The sequence below is a fragment of the Silene latifolia genome, chromosome 10 (genome assembly GCF_048544455.1).
Source record: "Silene latifolia isolate original U9 population chromosome 10, ASM4854445v1, whole genome shotgun sequence".
Classification (NCBI taxonomy): Eukaryota; Viridiplantae; Streptophyta; class Magnoliopsida; order Caryophyllales; family Caryophyllaceae; genus Silene; species Silene latifolia.
The window spans coordinates 145,800,631-145,818,595 of NC_133535.1; the positions used below are offsets into that span (position 1 = coordinate 145,800,631).

The 17,965-nt window shown below is 36.4% G+C and overlaps 1 protein-coding gene across 1 annotated transcript; it reads right to left on the bottom strand.

The window, feature by feature from the left end:
• Window positions 1–6,068: 6,068 nt before the first annotated feature.
• On the bottom strand, window positions 6,069–7,148 carry LOC141609293 (uncharacterized). Its single transcript, XM_074428399.1, has 2 exons — window positions 6,884–7,148; window positions 6,069–6,803 (listed from the first exon to the last, which is right to left on the bottom strand). Exons 1-2 carry the CDS (start codon window positions 7,136–7,138, stop codon window positions 6,435–6,437), a joined length of 624 nt encoding a protein of 207 aa, XP_074284500.1. The 5' UTR covers window positions 7,139–7,148; the 3' UTR covers window positions 6,069–6,434.
• Between the last annotated feature and the right edge of the window lie 10,817 nt (window positions 7,149–17,965).

The window sequence follows — 17,965 nt, forward strand, 5'->3', positions numbered from 1 at the left end:
TAATCGAGACCCGGATGACGAGGCAGGGGGTATGCTAGCAGGCCATTGAGGCCATGGGTTTGTCCACCCCGGGTATGTAGGGTATGGGCAGGGTGGAGGAGACCACGGACCAGGCCAGCCGGGCATATGGCCCCATGGTGAGACCACGAGTGCAGCAGGGGTGGACTTCGACTGAGAGCGACCGTTTCCACCGGTATTAGTACCCTTGTTATTCCCGCGTCTGCCACCATTGCTACGTTTGCTATTGCGAGAAGGACTAGGGGTATCGTCGGAGGATGGGGCTGATGGCGCCACTAAGGCCGTGACCTCTTCACGGCTGGATTGGCGGTGGTTTTCCAATTCAATCATGCTCCGAGCGGTTTCAAAATTGGGTAGAGTTTGATTGATGTACGCGGCTACCGTATCATACTCATGGGGCAAGCCGCGCACTAATTGGAGAACCAAGCGCTGTTCCGTAATCGCAGCACCTACGTCTTTTAATTGACCAGACAACTCGCGAAGACGTTGACAATAAGCATCAAAAGACGGAAACTTACCGAGTTTAAGAGCGTGAAATTCACTCTTGAGACTGGCAGCTCTAGCACCTTTGTTGTTGAGAAAAATATTCTTGACACGGTTCCAGGCTTATTGTGCAGTGGAGTCGGGTTCAAGAACACGAGGTAACAACTCATCCGACAAAGTCCCATAAATCCACTGTAGAACATGGGCGTCGATTTCATACCATGCGTCATATTGCGGATCGGTCTTTGGCGGAGCGGGTGTATCATTAATGTGATGAAGAACTTTGTATCCTCGTGCATGGAGGGTGAAGAGGTTCACCCACAACGCATAAGATACCTTGACACCGTCTAACACGCGGACCTTATTTTGGATGTTGGTGACGGTGTAGACGGGGTGAAGCGCAGGCTTCGGTGGGGTCGAAGTGTCTCCGTCAACCATTGTAGCGTGAGGCTAGGATGAGTAAGAGACCACGACTGGTTTGCCGGAGGCAAAGAGAAAGAGAGAACGAGGAGGCAGGCGGATCGTATTTTAACCTGATACCATGAAAGTGTTCAATCCCTTGATTAGGGTTGTTAGTTTATTTCCAATATATAGTCAAGTACATAATCTTTGGTTAGCTACAAAATAGGGAAAGCATACCTAATTACAATGTGAACACTATAAACTAGGATATATACTTAACTAAATATGGTTAAAACAGTATATACAAGATATATGCTAATACCGTCCTCCCTATTTTGATCCATCTAATACAATGTAGCTTTGTTCCTCGGAGACAAATCACGGATAATATTATTATTATACAAAAGGCTATTCATTCCATGCGTAGTAAGACGGGGAGAAAAGGTAATATGGCACTCAAACTTGATCATGAGAAGGCTTATGACAAATTGGAATGGCCGTTTATACAATTTACTCTAAGGGATATGGGTCTTCCGTTGAGAATGATTTGGACTATAATGTTTTGCATTAATTAAGTCAGTTACTTTGAATGTCCTTTGGAATGGTGAAAAGATAGAGCCTTACACGCCCACTTGTGGTATTCATCATAGGAATCCATTTTCACTCTACAGTTTTATGATTTGTATGGAGAAACTTAGCCACCTTATCGAAGATACAAGCCGTGTGGGCGAGTGGAAGGGTTTCCAAATCTGTAGAGGAGGCCCGACCTTAGCGCATTTATTCTCGCTGAAGATATCATACTATTTGGTGAAACGTCAATTAAACAAACAAGAATATAATTAACATTTGTTTGGATGCTATTTGCAAGGCGTCGGGTCAAAAGGTCAGCCGATCCAAATTTAAGGTATTTTTCTCGCCTAATGTCGATGGGGGAAGACATGTTGAACATCACAAAGGAACTCCAAATAGCTTGTACTGACGATCTTGGAATGTACTTGGCTATGCCAACTTTGAATGGTCGAGTGACAAAGGAATTGTTCGAATTTATTGCACAAAAAGTCGATAAACGTTTCTCAGGATGAAAATCTGAAAACCTCTTCTTAGCTGGTCGAGCAACTATATTTCAATCGACGTTATGTTCAATTCCTTCCTATGCTATGCAAATGGCAAAGTTACACGATCTCGATAAGAAATCACGGAGATTTTTATGGGGTGGTGACCAACATAATATATGGGTCTTAGTCTCGTTTCTTGGGACATGGTGAAAAGGACAAGAAAAGCAATGGCCTTGGTCTTCTATCTACGCTCCAATTAAATATCGCTTTCTTGGCAAACCTTGGATGGAGAATACTTTCGGAACCTAATGCTCTTTGGGCCCGAGTTCTACGACACAAATATTGAAAGGGCCGTTATGACGTGGACATGTTCAAAGCCAAACAAGTGAGCTCTAATGTTTGGAAATGAATGTCGCAGGAGTTAACGTTTTAAAAAAGGGTCTAAACTCATTGATTGGTAATGGCAAGAAGGCTCTTTTTTGGAAGCACGCTTGGGTCACGGATGTATCCCTCCTAGATACGCTCACTCCTCTTTCGATCCCTCCTCAGTTATTTGAAGCTTTTATCGAGGATATGTGGGAGACAAGTTCGGGTTGGCGCTAGAAATTGTTTGCTGAATTCTTCTCCTCGGAAATACTTCAAACAATCGCCTCTTACGAAATTGTTCCGCGGGATGAGAATGAGGATAAAGTTTAATTTGGCAGCAACCTCTTCTAGTTTTTTCTGTTAGAAAAAAGTGGAGCAATATATTACCGTAAATAATATTACAACATAAATATAATAAATATAAAGATGTAAATAAATAACAATAATATAAAAGATGAAAAGAGAGTAGAGAAGAAAGATGTAGCCTGGGTCGAATCGCGCTAGGCGCTTTCCTAAGAGAGATAACGCCTCCACTGCACTGGTTACCAAATAGTGCGTTCCTCTCCCAAGATACGACAACCCGTTGGACTCCTTCGATAGTAGCAAGAGGAGCCCCCGAACCGACGATCACCCAATGCTCAATAATAATATCTTGTTAAAATATTTCAAAATTATATATTTTGAAGATACTGTTACAAGTATAGTAATCTCATACCAAATACTCAAAGTGCCTATATAGCTTTTATAAAATAAAAAATGACGACCAAATACATCCTGTGAGCAAGTTTTCCTTAATATATTTTTCATACACACATTGACGTATCACCAAATAATATATAGTAGCACTTTAATCTCTTAGGCCCTGTTCTTTTGGACTTAAAGTTGCTGAACTTAAATTAATTTTTCTGAACTTAACTTAATTTTGCTGAACTTAACTTAATTTTGCTTAACTTTTCTGAACTTAATTTTGCTGAACTTAATTTTGCTGAATTTTTCTGAACTTAATTTTGCTGAACTTAATTTTGCTGAATTTTTCTGAACTTAATTTTGCTGAACTTAATTTTGCTGAACTTAACTTATAATAACTTAACTTTTCTGAATTAAAATAATCTTAATTAAATTAACTTAATTTAACTTCACTTAATAATAATAATAATAATAATAATAATAATAATAATAATAATAATAATAATAATAATAATAATAATAATAATAATAATAATAATAATAATAATAATAATAATAATAATAATAATAATAATAATAATAATAATAATAATAATAATAATAATAATAATAATAATAATAATAATAATAATAATAATAATAATAATAATAATAATAATAATAATAATAATAATAATAATAATAATAATAATAATAATAAAGAAATATAACTAAAAACACAAGTGAAGATTATAAAATATTTTATTTATTGTTCCGGGTGTAATTCCAGAGAAAGTATTGTTACCACCCGTGGCTTGTAGAATGACGTCTTTGCTTGAATCCTCCTCGCGGTCTCCTGAAACGATGAACAAACTGAGGGCTCGGCTTTGGCCGAGCGTACTCACTCCGACGCTCAAGTCAGTAAACTTAGAGAGGTAAGTTGTTGTTACTTGGCTAAGGATGTATTGTAGAGAGATAAGGAAGATATTACCAGATGAATAGTGATTCTTAGGTTAAATTGTGGATCCTTTCCTCAATGAAGGTTGAGGAGTATTTATAGACTTTCACCTTTTGTCACGTAGTGGCCAAGTGGCCAAGTGGCTAGCAGGTGGAAAGACCGTTCTACCCTCGGCCGATGGACCAATGGCAGGCCGGTCGAGGGTCTTGGATATGAGTACGCGGATATGTGCCCCGGTGGCTAGTTGCCGTAGAGACCAGTGTGACAGTGATGGGTTGCATCGGCTAGACTGTCTAAGTCGTTGACTTTGCTGTGGATACTTTGACCTTGCTCAATATGTTGACTTGGTCAGCGGTGCAGAATATGCCCCATCATTTATATAAATTAATATGTTCGTACACATTACCTAATACATAATAAAAATAAAAAGTAAATCACATTAATTTTTCTTTCTTTCTAATCATCTAGTTCCATATTATCATCTTCCTCGTCACTTTCTTCTTCATCTTCATTTGAGCTCACCCCGTCAAATCCATTGCCTCGCCAAATGTTCTTGACTATGTTATTTCGCACCTTGTACATAGCTTTTTTCCGCTTCTTATCAAACATGCCTGAATCTGTTGTCCCTAGGATGTTCTCATGTTGTATAATAGGTATCCCAAGAGTGTGCATCCGTATAAAATTATGAAGTGTAAAAGTAGAAACAATAATGGACATTTGATACTTAGGTGACATTTGAGGCATAACTTTTAACACCTTCCACCTTTTTTTCAATTGACCAAATGCCATTTCAACTTTCATTCTCAATGACGAATGTCGGTAATTAAAATGCTCTAGCATACCTTCGGGGGGTCTATGTTTAAATTCGGGCATATGGCATCTAAGATTTGCTTTTTTATCGCTAATAGGAGACAAATATCCTATTGTATTCGGGTATCCGGAGTCCACTAGATAATACTTTCCTTTAGGTGGATGCGGGAAAGCATATTTGGAATTAGTTAAAGCATCCCGCCATACCGTAACGTCATGGGCACTTCCCTCCCACCCAACATGGATAAATGTGAAGATTCTATCAAAAGAACAAGAGGCTAACACATTCCAACTTTTGCTACCATGGCGATTTCGAAACGGCGCCCCATTTTCGTCTTTCACAAGTGCTTGTATATGAGTTCCATCTAAAGCGCCAATAGCATTCTGAAATAAGAGTAAAAGTTAATCAAGAACATTTGAAACCAAGAGCTAAGCAAATACATCCTAAATTCATGCTGGAATACATGGGAAGGTAGGCCTAAAATGGGAACTGACGCAGATACAATCAACTACACATCCCTTGCAGTAGTGAAAATACACATCCAAATTACATACTAAAATATGTTGATTACTACTGTCATATAAAGTGTTTTCAATTATTGATTGCTGGTGGTATTTTACAGAACCTGCATTTATTTTACACAGCCATGACATAAAAGGCGGAAAATAAAATGTAAACTAACAATTAAAAGAAATGGCGGATTATATACCTTAAAATAAGGCCAATAGAGTGAGTTGGTTTCAACCTCGGGAGGCACCTCTGATAAATCCCGATGAGGCCTAATAATGTCATAAGATAATACGACCAACGCATCCAACACTTTTCTAAAATACTTGCATATGGTAGATATTGAATGCTTGAATCTATCCGCACCATCATGATAAGAAGCTCCTTTGGCCAATATGTATAAACAAATTCCTACTTGCTCGTCGACTTTAACATATTTACCATCTACTAACAAATTTCTTTCGATCATCAAATTGACAAGTTGGTTATACATAACTCTATCAAGTCGTAACTGCTCTTTACACGAAGTAGAGTTTTCATTCAACAATCTATGTATGTACTCCGCACCACTTTCTCCCCTTTCCCTTCTAGGTCGCCTAATTGTAGTTTCGGGCAATAACTCATTTTCGTTAAACGATCTCCTCAATTCCTCCAATCCAACAATCATAGCCGCACGCCTTATTATATCATGCATTCTATACCAAAATGAAATATAAGTAACAAATCCTACAATCACCAAGGATACACACCTTAAACAAAACAAAGCAAAGCACCGTACAACAAAGAAAACTGAACCCTCACGAGAAAATAATATAACTTGAACAAAGTAGCGTCAACATCAAGCTTTAAAATCCAACATCATAATCAAATTAAACAAAGTACTCCAAGCGTAGAAGTTCTTACATCCAACATGAAAGTTAAAAAAAATTACACCCAAACCAAACTACTACAGAGGATAAAATGTGTCAATCCCTTGCAAATAAATCAATTTCTGATTATCATTTTCTAGAGATAGAAAATTGTCAGCATGTTTCTCATCACTCAAATACCTAATGGCTTTGACGAAGTACTCGTCACCATTTCTCTCTGCTACTTCCAACCTTGTCAATTCCGCACTGACCAATTGAGATTTTGAAGGTGCATTTGATGAACCAATGCCCGACAATAGCTATATGACACTATCAAAACTTGCTTGCCTACGCTTGTTTTCAATTGAGTAACAGGATTCCCCACTTTTTCGTTTATGAGACATCTTATTAGAAACTTTTTGAACAACTAACCTAGGTGGAGATCTACTCTCGTTACCGGACAAGCTCAAATCTGGCTGATCACTGTTTTCTTCATCTTCATTATCTCCAGAACTTTCATCAATATTAAGGGCGTTCAAATTATCAGTCAAGTATGATGGCCCTTTTCCCATTGCCGGAGAAAAGCAACCACCCACACCATGAGCAGTTTTACCATCAAATAATTGGATCAAGAGATCAATATTTGGCAACCCATTCCTAATTATTTTCTTACCATACTTAACGTTCCGCTGTATAAAAAAAATTCTTATATTCACATTTGGACAAATTAAAAGAATTTCAATGTAAATTAATTAGTAAATAATTTTACCTCTAGATATGCCTTATATCTCTCCAAAGACTCCTCTTGGACATCTACTTTTTTTGTCCTAGGATCGTATGCTATGCCGGTTAAATTTTGCAATTCTTCCCATGACTTGAACTTTTCTTTCGAATCAGAAAAATGGTTTCTTGCTTGCTTTTCGTTAATTTCAGTCCCAACTTGTGCACTAAAAACCTTCGCGATGCTAATCCAATTATACTTGCTAGTTCCTTTATTTTTCTCATCAACCAAAATTTTAAGCATTTTCTTTGAATTGTCATCCATCCAGCTAAACCTCCCCATTTTCTTTATATGAAACAAAATTAACAATAGCACAAACAATGTAGTTAAATGATAATTCTGTAGCATTTTTGAAACATAATTTTTTTATGGAAAACATTAAAGCAAGTAGCTAAACTATCACTTTTTTTTCAGTTAAGGACCTAAACTATTAAAGTTTCCAGTTAAGGAACTCAAGGCTTATTCCGTTAAGTTTCGGTTAACTTGTATAATAATTAATTAAATCTTGCAAAGCTTTTTTTACTTTACATAAGATCAACTTCCTATTTATTTCTCCATTCCCTGTCATCAATGTCTTTGCCTTCAAAATAATCAATGACACTACCTTACCTTCAAAATAAGTTGGGTAATTTTTGAATCCACAACTAGTTTTGTGACCCGTGAAATTCACGGGTTCTTTTGTTTTTTACTATGATATTTTAAGTGAATCAAATCATAACATTCTACAATATGATTTCATGTTTTAAGACTTCTATAAAATCAAGACAAATTAGTTTTTTTGTACAATAGTTTTATGTAAAATCAGAAACTAAAGTGTTATATAGTAAATACTTTTATCAAAACCATGTCATTATTTGACGTTCTTTTATGAGGGTTTTAAATGGTAAGTGGTGTTACTCAAATCCTTTTACGTGCTTTGTGATATGTCAAATATGCGCAAATGGAAGCTGATTAAAATCAATTAATAATACAGGTATTCGCATAATCACATTACATGAAAACATAATATTATCAAACAAAGATCGCCAAACATGCAACACCCTCACTAATTAGATATTAAAATTTTATCAACAAATCCGAAATTAATATAAAACACACGATTAGAATTGTTGTGACAAAAACTAACATTTCACAGCACCCATAATATTGTAGCTAGTACTATAATAAATTGTGGAACTAAGAATTTGAAAGGAGCAACTCGTAATAATTGGATCATTAAGTCCCTATACATCATCCATTAAACAATATTAAGCAAAAATGTGCTTTGACATTTCTCCAAATTTTCCACCTTGGGGATTCAACCGTATACTTCAAAATAGATAAACTAAGCATTCCACTCAATCATGTTTTCTATCAAAAGCCATTTTGAATAGGCATGTGTCTCATGTGTATAATTAAAGAAAATTAAAATTAAATTTAAGGTGTACAAAAGAATAATGTAGATGTAAATAAACTTTTTAGATTTCTCTCATCTTTATAGTTATTAATAATTGATAATTAATTCACCTCACTAATTTAACATCTAACTCCTTTCTTAAATGATAATTTTTGGGCTTTTCACTCCATTATTTATGCTACCTATTATCCATGTCAATAAGATTGAGATCCTCGCAAATTCAATTTCATTCTATGAGTGTTATTTTTCCAAGGAAAAATGATGATTAAAAAACAACACATATCAAAATAAAGCATACATTTGAAAGTTTTTGAAATACTAATTTTTTTTATGAACCTAAAAACAATTAGTCATTTACATTCATGTTGTCAATCTTATAATTAGTTTATAATATAGTATTGAGTCGAATGAATAGAGTATTTGTTTAAGTAATTCTAATATTTCTCTTCTTAGTCTTCTTTCTTCAATAAACCATCCCTATATAAAAAAAATCACTTAGTCATTAATTTTTGTTATTAATTTAAGTTTCTCTTAAATAATGGAAGAAAGATGACATTGAGTCTAAAGATGTAAGTATATTTACCTTTGAATAGCACAACACCACAAATCTCAATATCCCTAAATAAGAAATAAACAACAAATATGTGAGGTTAAAAATGTGATGTACTTCATAACCAATGGAAAATAAAATAAATAAATGAATTCTTAATTTAAAACCTTAATACATTTACCTTGATGCTGATACAATGATAAAAAAAAAAAGTTAGTGACATATACAATTCTTTTCGCGATAGCGGTACAAAAACATTTACTTAAATGTTGTCTCACAAATGTTGTCTTCCGTCAAAAACTTATAGTCAATCTTGTAGTTAGTTTATAATATAGTATTGAGTGGAATGAAGGGAGTAGTTGTTTAAGCAATTCTAATATTTTCTTTCTCCATATAGTATTTTTTCTCCAATGAACCATCTATAGGGAAAAAAAAGGACAAAATCCATCGAGTAATTAATAAGAAATAAAATGGTGAAATTTGATTTACGTGATATTAATCTTATCGTTATTAATTTAAGTTTTTATTTAAATAATAATAGAAAAAGGGCATTGAGCCATAAAGATGTAAGTATATTTATTTACCTTCGAATAGCAGAATACCACAAATCTTGATAGTTCCTACATAAGAAAGTTTTAAAAAGTGATGAGCAACCAATTGAACTTAAAAACAAATAAATGAATTATTATTTTAAAACCTTAATACATTTACCAAACCTTAATACATTTACCTACCACAAATCTTGATAGTTCCTACATAAGAAAGTTTTAAAACGTGATGAGCATTTCATAACCAATGGAACTTAAAAATAAATTATTAAATTATTAATTTAAAACCTTAATACATTTACCTTACCTTGATGTAGATATACTGATAAGATTTAAAAAAGACTATTTACATATACAACTACGATTTTATTGGCGATGAGGGCAAAAAAATATTGGCGTGAAATTTGGCTCACAAATGTTGTCTTACATCGAACATTTATATCCAATTGAGGATGCATGTTATGACTTTTGGGTGTCTTTTTATTATTATCATCAAATTTAATATATATAATAATTATGTAGTAAGGTTTTAGGACTTTTGAGCATTCTTTTTCATTATTAGCAAATTTAATATAAACATAAATATGGAGTAAGGAGAAATGAAATGTTAAAGGTTTCCTTTAATTTTTATTTTATTTTTTATTTTTTTGTTGACAAAAGCCACCTTGTTTAATGTTAAATATGTTATTATTTACTCTTAATATCAACAAAATATTTATTTTTTTAATAAACGGAGTAAATTAGAATTATGTGATATTTATTTGTTACTTAAAATATTCTAACAATAAACGTCGAAATTTAAAATTTAATATGAATTTTGATTTTAATTGTTGTTTAATTTATCTACAAGCTTAAAAGTCCAAAGTATAATATTTGTAATGCTATTTGCATTTAATATTTCTTTCTTTTTTTCTTTTTTAATTTTAAAATTAGAAATAATGATGTAAACTTTGGTGTAAATTTTAATTATAAATTATGAAATTTTGATGTAAATTTGAAAGGGATATATAAATTTTGGAAAAAAATATATTTAAATTAATGTCATACAATAATAAGTTGATGATTTATACCACATTAACTCGCCATGTCATATTAAAATTTGACATGTCATGTGTAGTAAGTGACGTGGCTTTTTGGTAGTGTAAGGTGGCATTTATGACGTGGCATTTTAAGTTCCCCTTTTAATAGTATTATATAGATCAAAGCAATGAGAAGAAGAGTATTTGAGGGCTGAATTTTATTGTTAATATTTTATTTCAATGGTTAATGACGGGAAACATAAAGATACTGGTTTTATGCTTTTCAGTATTGTTGCGCCGACGCCGTTAAAGCTTCCTCTTTTTTTTGTGGTATTTCACAAGAGGCTACAGGGAAAGGGTGGACACAGGGGCGGCCCAAAGCATGTTCCATTCGGTCCTTGGAACCGGGGCCCAAACATGTTTGAGGCCTCATCTGGAAAGCAAACCATTATAATTATACACAAACGTTGTCAAATTGTGAGTATGTGTGTGTGGCGCAGTGGTAAGATCAGCAGCTATGCATATGTCTCGCATATGGATTATTTACTATTTAAATCACACATCCATCATTTTAGTGAAATAATGTAAATGACTTGTTAATTTTGTCAAACTTATTTTTAAACAAATAATTTCATTAAATGTATAATTTTTTTTTTAAAAGGACGGTTTTTACACTGATTTTACTACCGACAATGCACTTAAATTACTCCATTTTTTTTTACTGTGTGGCTTTATTTTTCAATTTTTCTCTAAACGTGTAAATAAGTTAAATGAATAATATTGGAAGTAATCTCTATTTACAAATTACAAGACAGTGAACATATTATAATGAGGTACGTAATAATAATTATAGATTCGAATTCAACACCTCTACGAGCTTAATTACTTTTAGAGCATTTGGGATCTTAAAAACGTCTCCTATGATTATAAATGGCCTCAAATATTTTGTTTGCATATGGCACATAAAAAGTATACAATAATTATCGTAAAGGCCTTCACCTAATATTTTGAACAGGGCCATAATATTCCACAGGCCGCCCCTAGGTGGACATCGTCTGCTTTTATGGCGACTCGAGAGTGCTGCGTGGGAGGAGTCATGGTTTTAAGCTTAGTATTACAGTTGTTACGAAATTATGGCCTGGTTCTGACAAAATCCATTATCATTCCACCGTTATTGAAGTAATTTGTGAGCTAAGTGGTTGGTCAATAAAGAAACGAGTCACTTTAAAGAAAACACCCCAGATCCTACATTATATTCATAAATGAACTATAAATCATAAACGAGTCAATTAACATAAATCAATCAAATTTAAACTATAATTAACTCACTTAAACAACAAATAATCCCATTTTTTAGGCAACCAAGATTAAAATTATGTGCATAAGTTGAAATAAAAAAATACAAAACTGCAATTGGATCTTACAATTAACATCCGCATGAAAGGAAAGGAGAAATCAGAACGAGACTAATTAAAAAAATATACAAAATGGAGAAAGTAAAAGAAATAAACCTGAAGGAAAATGGAGTTTTGAATGAAAACGGTTGGAGATAGAGAAGACTGAGGAGTGACGACTGTGAATAATAAATGGGATAGGTAGAAGAGTGAGGGCTGTGAGGGTTTTTGTTAGACGAATATCTTGGATATTGTAGAGTACATATCTTGTAAATATTTAGTCCACTGTTAGTTTATTAGTTCCTAGTAATTAGCTAACCTTATCCTTTTTATTAGGAAGTGTATCATCTAACCTACGAAGTAGTATGTAATTCTCTATATACTCCCTCCTATTCTATATAACCGTCCCATTGTGAAAATGGCACAAGAATTAAGAAAGTGAGTTTAGACCACACAAAACGGACAATGGGACAGTTATGTGAATAGACGGAAATGGAATTGAATTTGGACTACACAACACTTACCAAAAATAGACAATGGGACAGTTACCCGACTAGACGGAAATGGACAATGGGACGATTATCTGGAATAGGAGGGAGTATATGATATGGAAATGATCTCCCAATTCAGGGATTATCACAATTAACAGTTTTGATAGGGAAGAATACGGGCTTGAAATAAATGCTTTTTTTTAAAAAAAAAAAAAAATTATATAGAACGGATTGTTTATACAACTGATTTGAACGAAAATTTTATCTATTTTTTAAAACTCGTCAATATTATGAAACTTATTATTTTGCTCAACTCTTCTGAATTTAATTTTACTGAATTTTTCTGAACTTAATTTTGCTGAACTTAATTTTGCTTAATTTTGCTGAACTTAATTTTGCTGAACTTAATTTTGCTTAATTTTGCTGAACTTAATTTTGCTGAACTTAATTTTGCTGAACGTTTCTGAACTTAATTTTGCTGAACTTAACTTAACTTATAAAAGCTGAACTTTTCTGAACTTAACTTATTTTTGCTGAACTTAACTTAAATTAAGCAAAAATAAGTCCAAAAGAACAGGGCCTTACTGTCAAAATTGCTCCAATCAATACTCATAACCGTCAATATTAAACGGCACAATTAAGCACATTAGTGCAGGATAACAACTATTGATTGCTTAATAACACCTCGCATTATTACCGTCATTGACCAAAAAATGTTCTTTATTACTCTTAAAAATAAATAGAGTAAATTACTCATTTCAAATATTAAATGGTCAAATATTAAAACTCATGAATAAATTCTTAAATCACGAATATTTTCCAACATTTTCTCTATTAAGTCGGCCATTAAAATTTTGAGAAATGACTCGGTTGAAGAACCGAAACCGTTCTGAAAATGTCTTGGAAAACATAGGCTCCTCAAAAGAATTTGAGTCTTCTAGTGACTTTTTATTCATGATAGGATTATGTCGAATTCCAATCAAGCTCGAGGTTTTACAAAAAAACTCGTGTTGCGGATAAACATCATTACATCTGTTGCCCGATGATATAGGGATTTGCCGTCACTTCCCAATCAAAAACAAATTCATAAAACCCAATTAAAAGTAGTGTTTAGTCGGGTGTCGAACACAAAGATGGTGGGGGTTAGATACTTGGTTTGTTTTAGTCTTTAGTTTAGTCTAATAAATGAAGGAGGTTTGATTATAAACTAAGATGCAAATAAGAAATAAAATTAAACTAAATGAAATTGTAATTAATCAATATGAGAAAGACTAGAGCTTTGGGTTCACTCGGGTCATTGGGCATGAAACAAGGCAAATATGGGAAATAGGTGATTCAAATAGTCAAGGAATTATGCCTAATGTCTTAGGACATCTAGAAATTCATTAACCCACTTTCATGCGATTAACCAAATCTCGTCACACACATACACAAAGATCATCCAATAGTCTACACACCAAGATTGTTCATCCACTAGTATAGACACCAAGATAACCAAACATGTGAGAAAATACTCAAACTTTCATAGGAGCAATTCTACAAACACTTCATGTGCAAGAAAGTGACAAACATTAAAACACCCAAATCAATATGTTATCAACCCAAATTCACACCCATTTACTACCCAAGATCCCCCTAAGCTCTAGATGAGGACTACTCACACATGTTTAAGGATGAAAATCTAACAATAAGATGGAACAATGCACACACAAACATGCTAAACATAATAAAGATAGAAACTTTGAATGAAAACAACAAGTAAAGAACAATAAATGTAAACTAATGAACTAATTGTAAATAAAAGATGAGAATTGTACCAACAAAGAGGAAAGGAACAAACTTGGATAATAATGGAAGATGAATTTCTTCTTGTCTTCCAAATACAACCCAAATGACTAAATGTAAACTATTGAGAAAATGAAGAACTTGGGTAAACTAAGGAAGAGTTAAACTAAAATTAAAGAAAGATTACAACTTTTTATTGAATGAAAATGAGAGAGTAAATATTAAGGTTCTACAAAAAATTTGAGAGGAGAATGAACTAATCTAATTTCTATTCTAGTCTAATTCTCATGTCTAATATCTAAGGTAAAAAGTAATGGTGTAATAGTAATGTGGTATCCCCTTTATACTACTCTAATAATAATGATACTACTACTACTAATAATAATAATTGTGGCCCTGCGTGAGAAGCATCCTGTCGCCCTGCCTCCTTCATTGCCTCCTCTGTCTGGGGATCATCATCCTCTGGTTGCCTCTTCCGCGGTGGTCTTGGATATGATTCGGAGCTTCCCTCGTGGTACTTCTTGTGGGAGGGATGGTTTTTGTGCTCAGCACCTTATGGACTGTTTGAGTGGCGCTGCTGTGGCTATCTCCGATGATTTGATCACTTCTATTACTAGGGTGGTTAATCTTTTTCTTGAGGGTCGGTGCCCTCTTCCTCTGCGGTGAGTACATTGCCGCGCCCTCTCACACCACTCGTTAAACCGGGTGGTGGAGTTCGTCCTATTCTTTGTCGGTGCACGGTGCGGAGACGGCTTGTCTCTAAGGTTGGTGCTTCTATGGTTGGCCCGTCTTTATCTTCTTATTTTGATGGGCTTCAGTTCGGGGTGGGTGTGTCCGGTGGAGGAGAGGCTATCTTGCATGCCTTGAACCGGCTCATTGAGACTCGGGGGGAACAAGTGGGGCTTTCTATGTTGCTGGTTGATTTCCAGAATGCGTTCAACCTTGTTGACCGTTCGACCATGCTTCAGGAGGTCCGCCGTCGGTGCCCGGCTCTCTCCCGTTGGGTGGAGTTTTGTTATTCCAGCCCGCCCGCCTTTTTTTTATGGGGAGCACTTGCTTGTGGTCTTGTCGGGTGTTCAGACATGGTGATCCGTTGGGGCCTTTGCTTTTCGCGTTGGTTTTGCATCCCTTGGTTTGCAAGATCCGGGACACTTTTGACCTCACTTTGCAGGCATGGTACTTAGATGATGGCACCATTGTGGGAGATACTTTGGAGGTGGGGAAGGTGTTGGACTTGATTAGGTTGGATGGCCCTCGTTTTGGTTTACACCTAAATGTCTCCAAGACGGAGGTCTTTTGGCTGTGAGGATCCACGGAGCCGGCTTCCGAGGGTTTTCCCCACTTCTATTTCTCGGCCATTGCGCGGTGTTACGAGATTGGGAGGACACAAGACTTGTCCTGGTTTTAGCAGTGAGATTGCGGCGACGAGAGTAACTAAGACCATTGAGCTGATGTACTTGGTTGCGAGGATTGAGGACCCGCAGTGTGAGTTGCTTCTTCTTCGAGCTTGTACTGGTATATCTAAGCTCTACTTCTCTCTTCGTACTTGCTCCCCTAGTGTTTTTGGGTCTGTCCATCTTCCTTTTGACGCCGCTCTGCGTTCTAGCTTGGAACGTATTGTCACCGCGTCAGGGCCGGGTTTTGGGGATTGGCAGTGGCGCCTTGCTACATTCCCTTTTCATCTTGGTGGCCTTGGTGTTTATGCGGCCGGAGATGTTTTGTTTTATGCTTTTATTGCGTCCCGCTTGCAGTCTGCTGGTTTGCAGGCTAAGCTCCTCGGCCCTTCCCGTGTTGTAGCTGCTGGCCCTGCTTTTGATGATGCCGCACAGGTGTTTTCTGCGACTACAGGTTCTGATATATTAGGTCACCCTAGTGAAATTGCTGCCCCCAAACTTATGAAGAAATTGGCAGACATTTATTTCACGACGGTTGCTCTTGCCTCGAGTCTTTTTTCTTTGACACCTCGCCGGATCGCTCTATGGCGGTCTAAGCGGGGTTCTCACTCCTCCGATTGGTTACGTGCGGTTCCTATCGCGGGGTTGGCGGACTATGAACGGGAGGACTTACCGTAGTGTTCGGGGTATCGTCTGGGTGTTCCGTTATTCTCGGTATCTAGGCCATGTCCCGCTTGCTCTCGGGTTTTTTTTGGGGATGTTTTTGGGGACCACGCTGTTTCTTGTCTTGCATCTTGTGGGCGTTAAACATCGGCATAACCTTGTCCGGGACACTCTCTTCGACATCTGCTATAGATCCGGTATTTCGCGGGGAAGGAGGTTGATATCGGTTTGGTTGATGGGCATGGTGGCTCTCTTCGTCCTGCGGATTTATTGCTTTATTCTTGGGACGGGGGGGCGTGATGTGTGCGTCGACCGACGGGTTCTTCACCTTTGACTCGGGGCCGGGTTGGCGATTTTTGTGTCGGGCGGGTTGTCGGCCGATCTTTGCTCAGCGAAAGTGTGCTAAGTATGGGGATTTGTGTGCGGTAGCGGGTTATGGTTTCCTACCTTTCTCTTTCTCTTCGCTTGGGGAGTTGAGTTCGGATGCTGTTGCCTTGCTCAAGCGGATCCAGAAATTCTCGGTATCTCGGATACTTGGGGCTCGGGTAGCCGCTTACATTTTTACTCGTATTAGCTTTACTATTGCTAAGGGTGTGGGAGCCCAGATTGTCTCTCGGCTCCCCACCAATTTCATGTAAACCTTTTATTTTTATTATAATGAAAGCTGCGCGCATAATAATATTAATAATAATAATAATAATAATAAAAAATAATAATAACTCTAATTCTCTCCAAAAAAAACATCGACATAATTTCACAAAAACAAACAAAAAGGGGAAAGGGTAAAAGCAAGACAATCACGTGTCTGATGGGGCTCTGCCGGTCAGCCGGCGGCCGGGCTGGTCACCGGTAGCGAGACCATCGAAGAAAGGGGAAGAAATTGATGTGATGTGTGTTATGCCGGTCTGTCGGCTGCCGGGGCACCGGTAGAGGAGGCCAAAATCGATGCGAGATGTTGAAAGGGAGCTGCGAGCCGGTGTGTCGGCTACCGGTGCCTATGCCGGTAGCGAGACCTTCACAAAAAAAAAAGATAAGAAATGAGTGTGTTCTGCCGGTTGAGGGAGTCGGCTGCCGGTAAGCCGGCACGGAGAACAAAGCTTCATAAAAGCTCAGTTTCGATCCCGAGTTCGAATCCGATTATGCTTTGGAGATGATGGAGTTGCTGTTGGTGTTTGTCGATGAGAAAGAATGGTGGCAGTTGATTGGTGATGACGGAGGAAGTGAATGAAGGCTAATTGTTGCGATGATGGAGAAGGTGCAGGTGCAGGTGCAGGTTGCTGATGATGATGGCAGGAGGTACGTGAAACGTGAAAGGGGTTGATGAAGGAGTCGGGTTGAGTTGGTGGTTTGGTGGTTGAATGGTGATGGTGATGAAATGGTGAAGGAGGAAGGAAGACGGGTTTGGAGTTGCAGCTGATGTTGATGAATGGAGGTTATGAGTGAATGAATGGTAATGGCGGATGTATAAGGTTGAATTTGTGGTTTGCAGGGGAGATGAAGGATATCGGGTTTGATGGAGTGGAAGTTGCAGGTTGTTGATGATGGAGGAGAAGGAAAGACAGAGGTGAGCAGGGGAGTGGAAATGGCGCGGTGATGATGCAGGGTGATGTCGGTTGAGGATAAAGATGAAGTAGTATGGGGAAGCTTGACTTTTGTAAAGTCAAACGTTGACTTGGGGTAATTGGTGACTTGTTCACTTTTTATTATAAATAATAAAATCCGTCTCAACCCGCTTTGCTCTTCAATTTCCGTCTCAATACTCCTCCTTGCTTTCCTGTTTCACATACGCAATAAATTAATATAATAATAAAATAATAGTAATAATAGTGA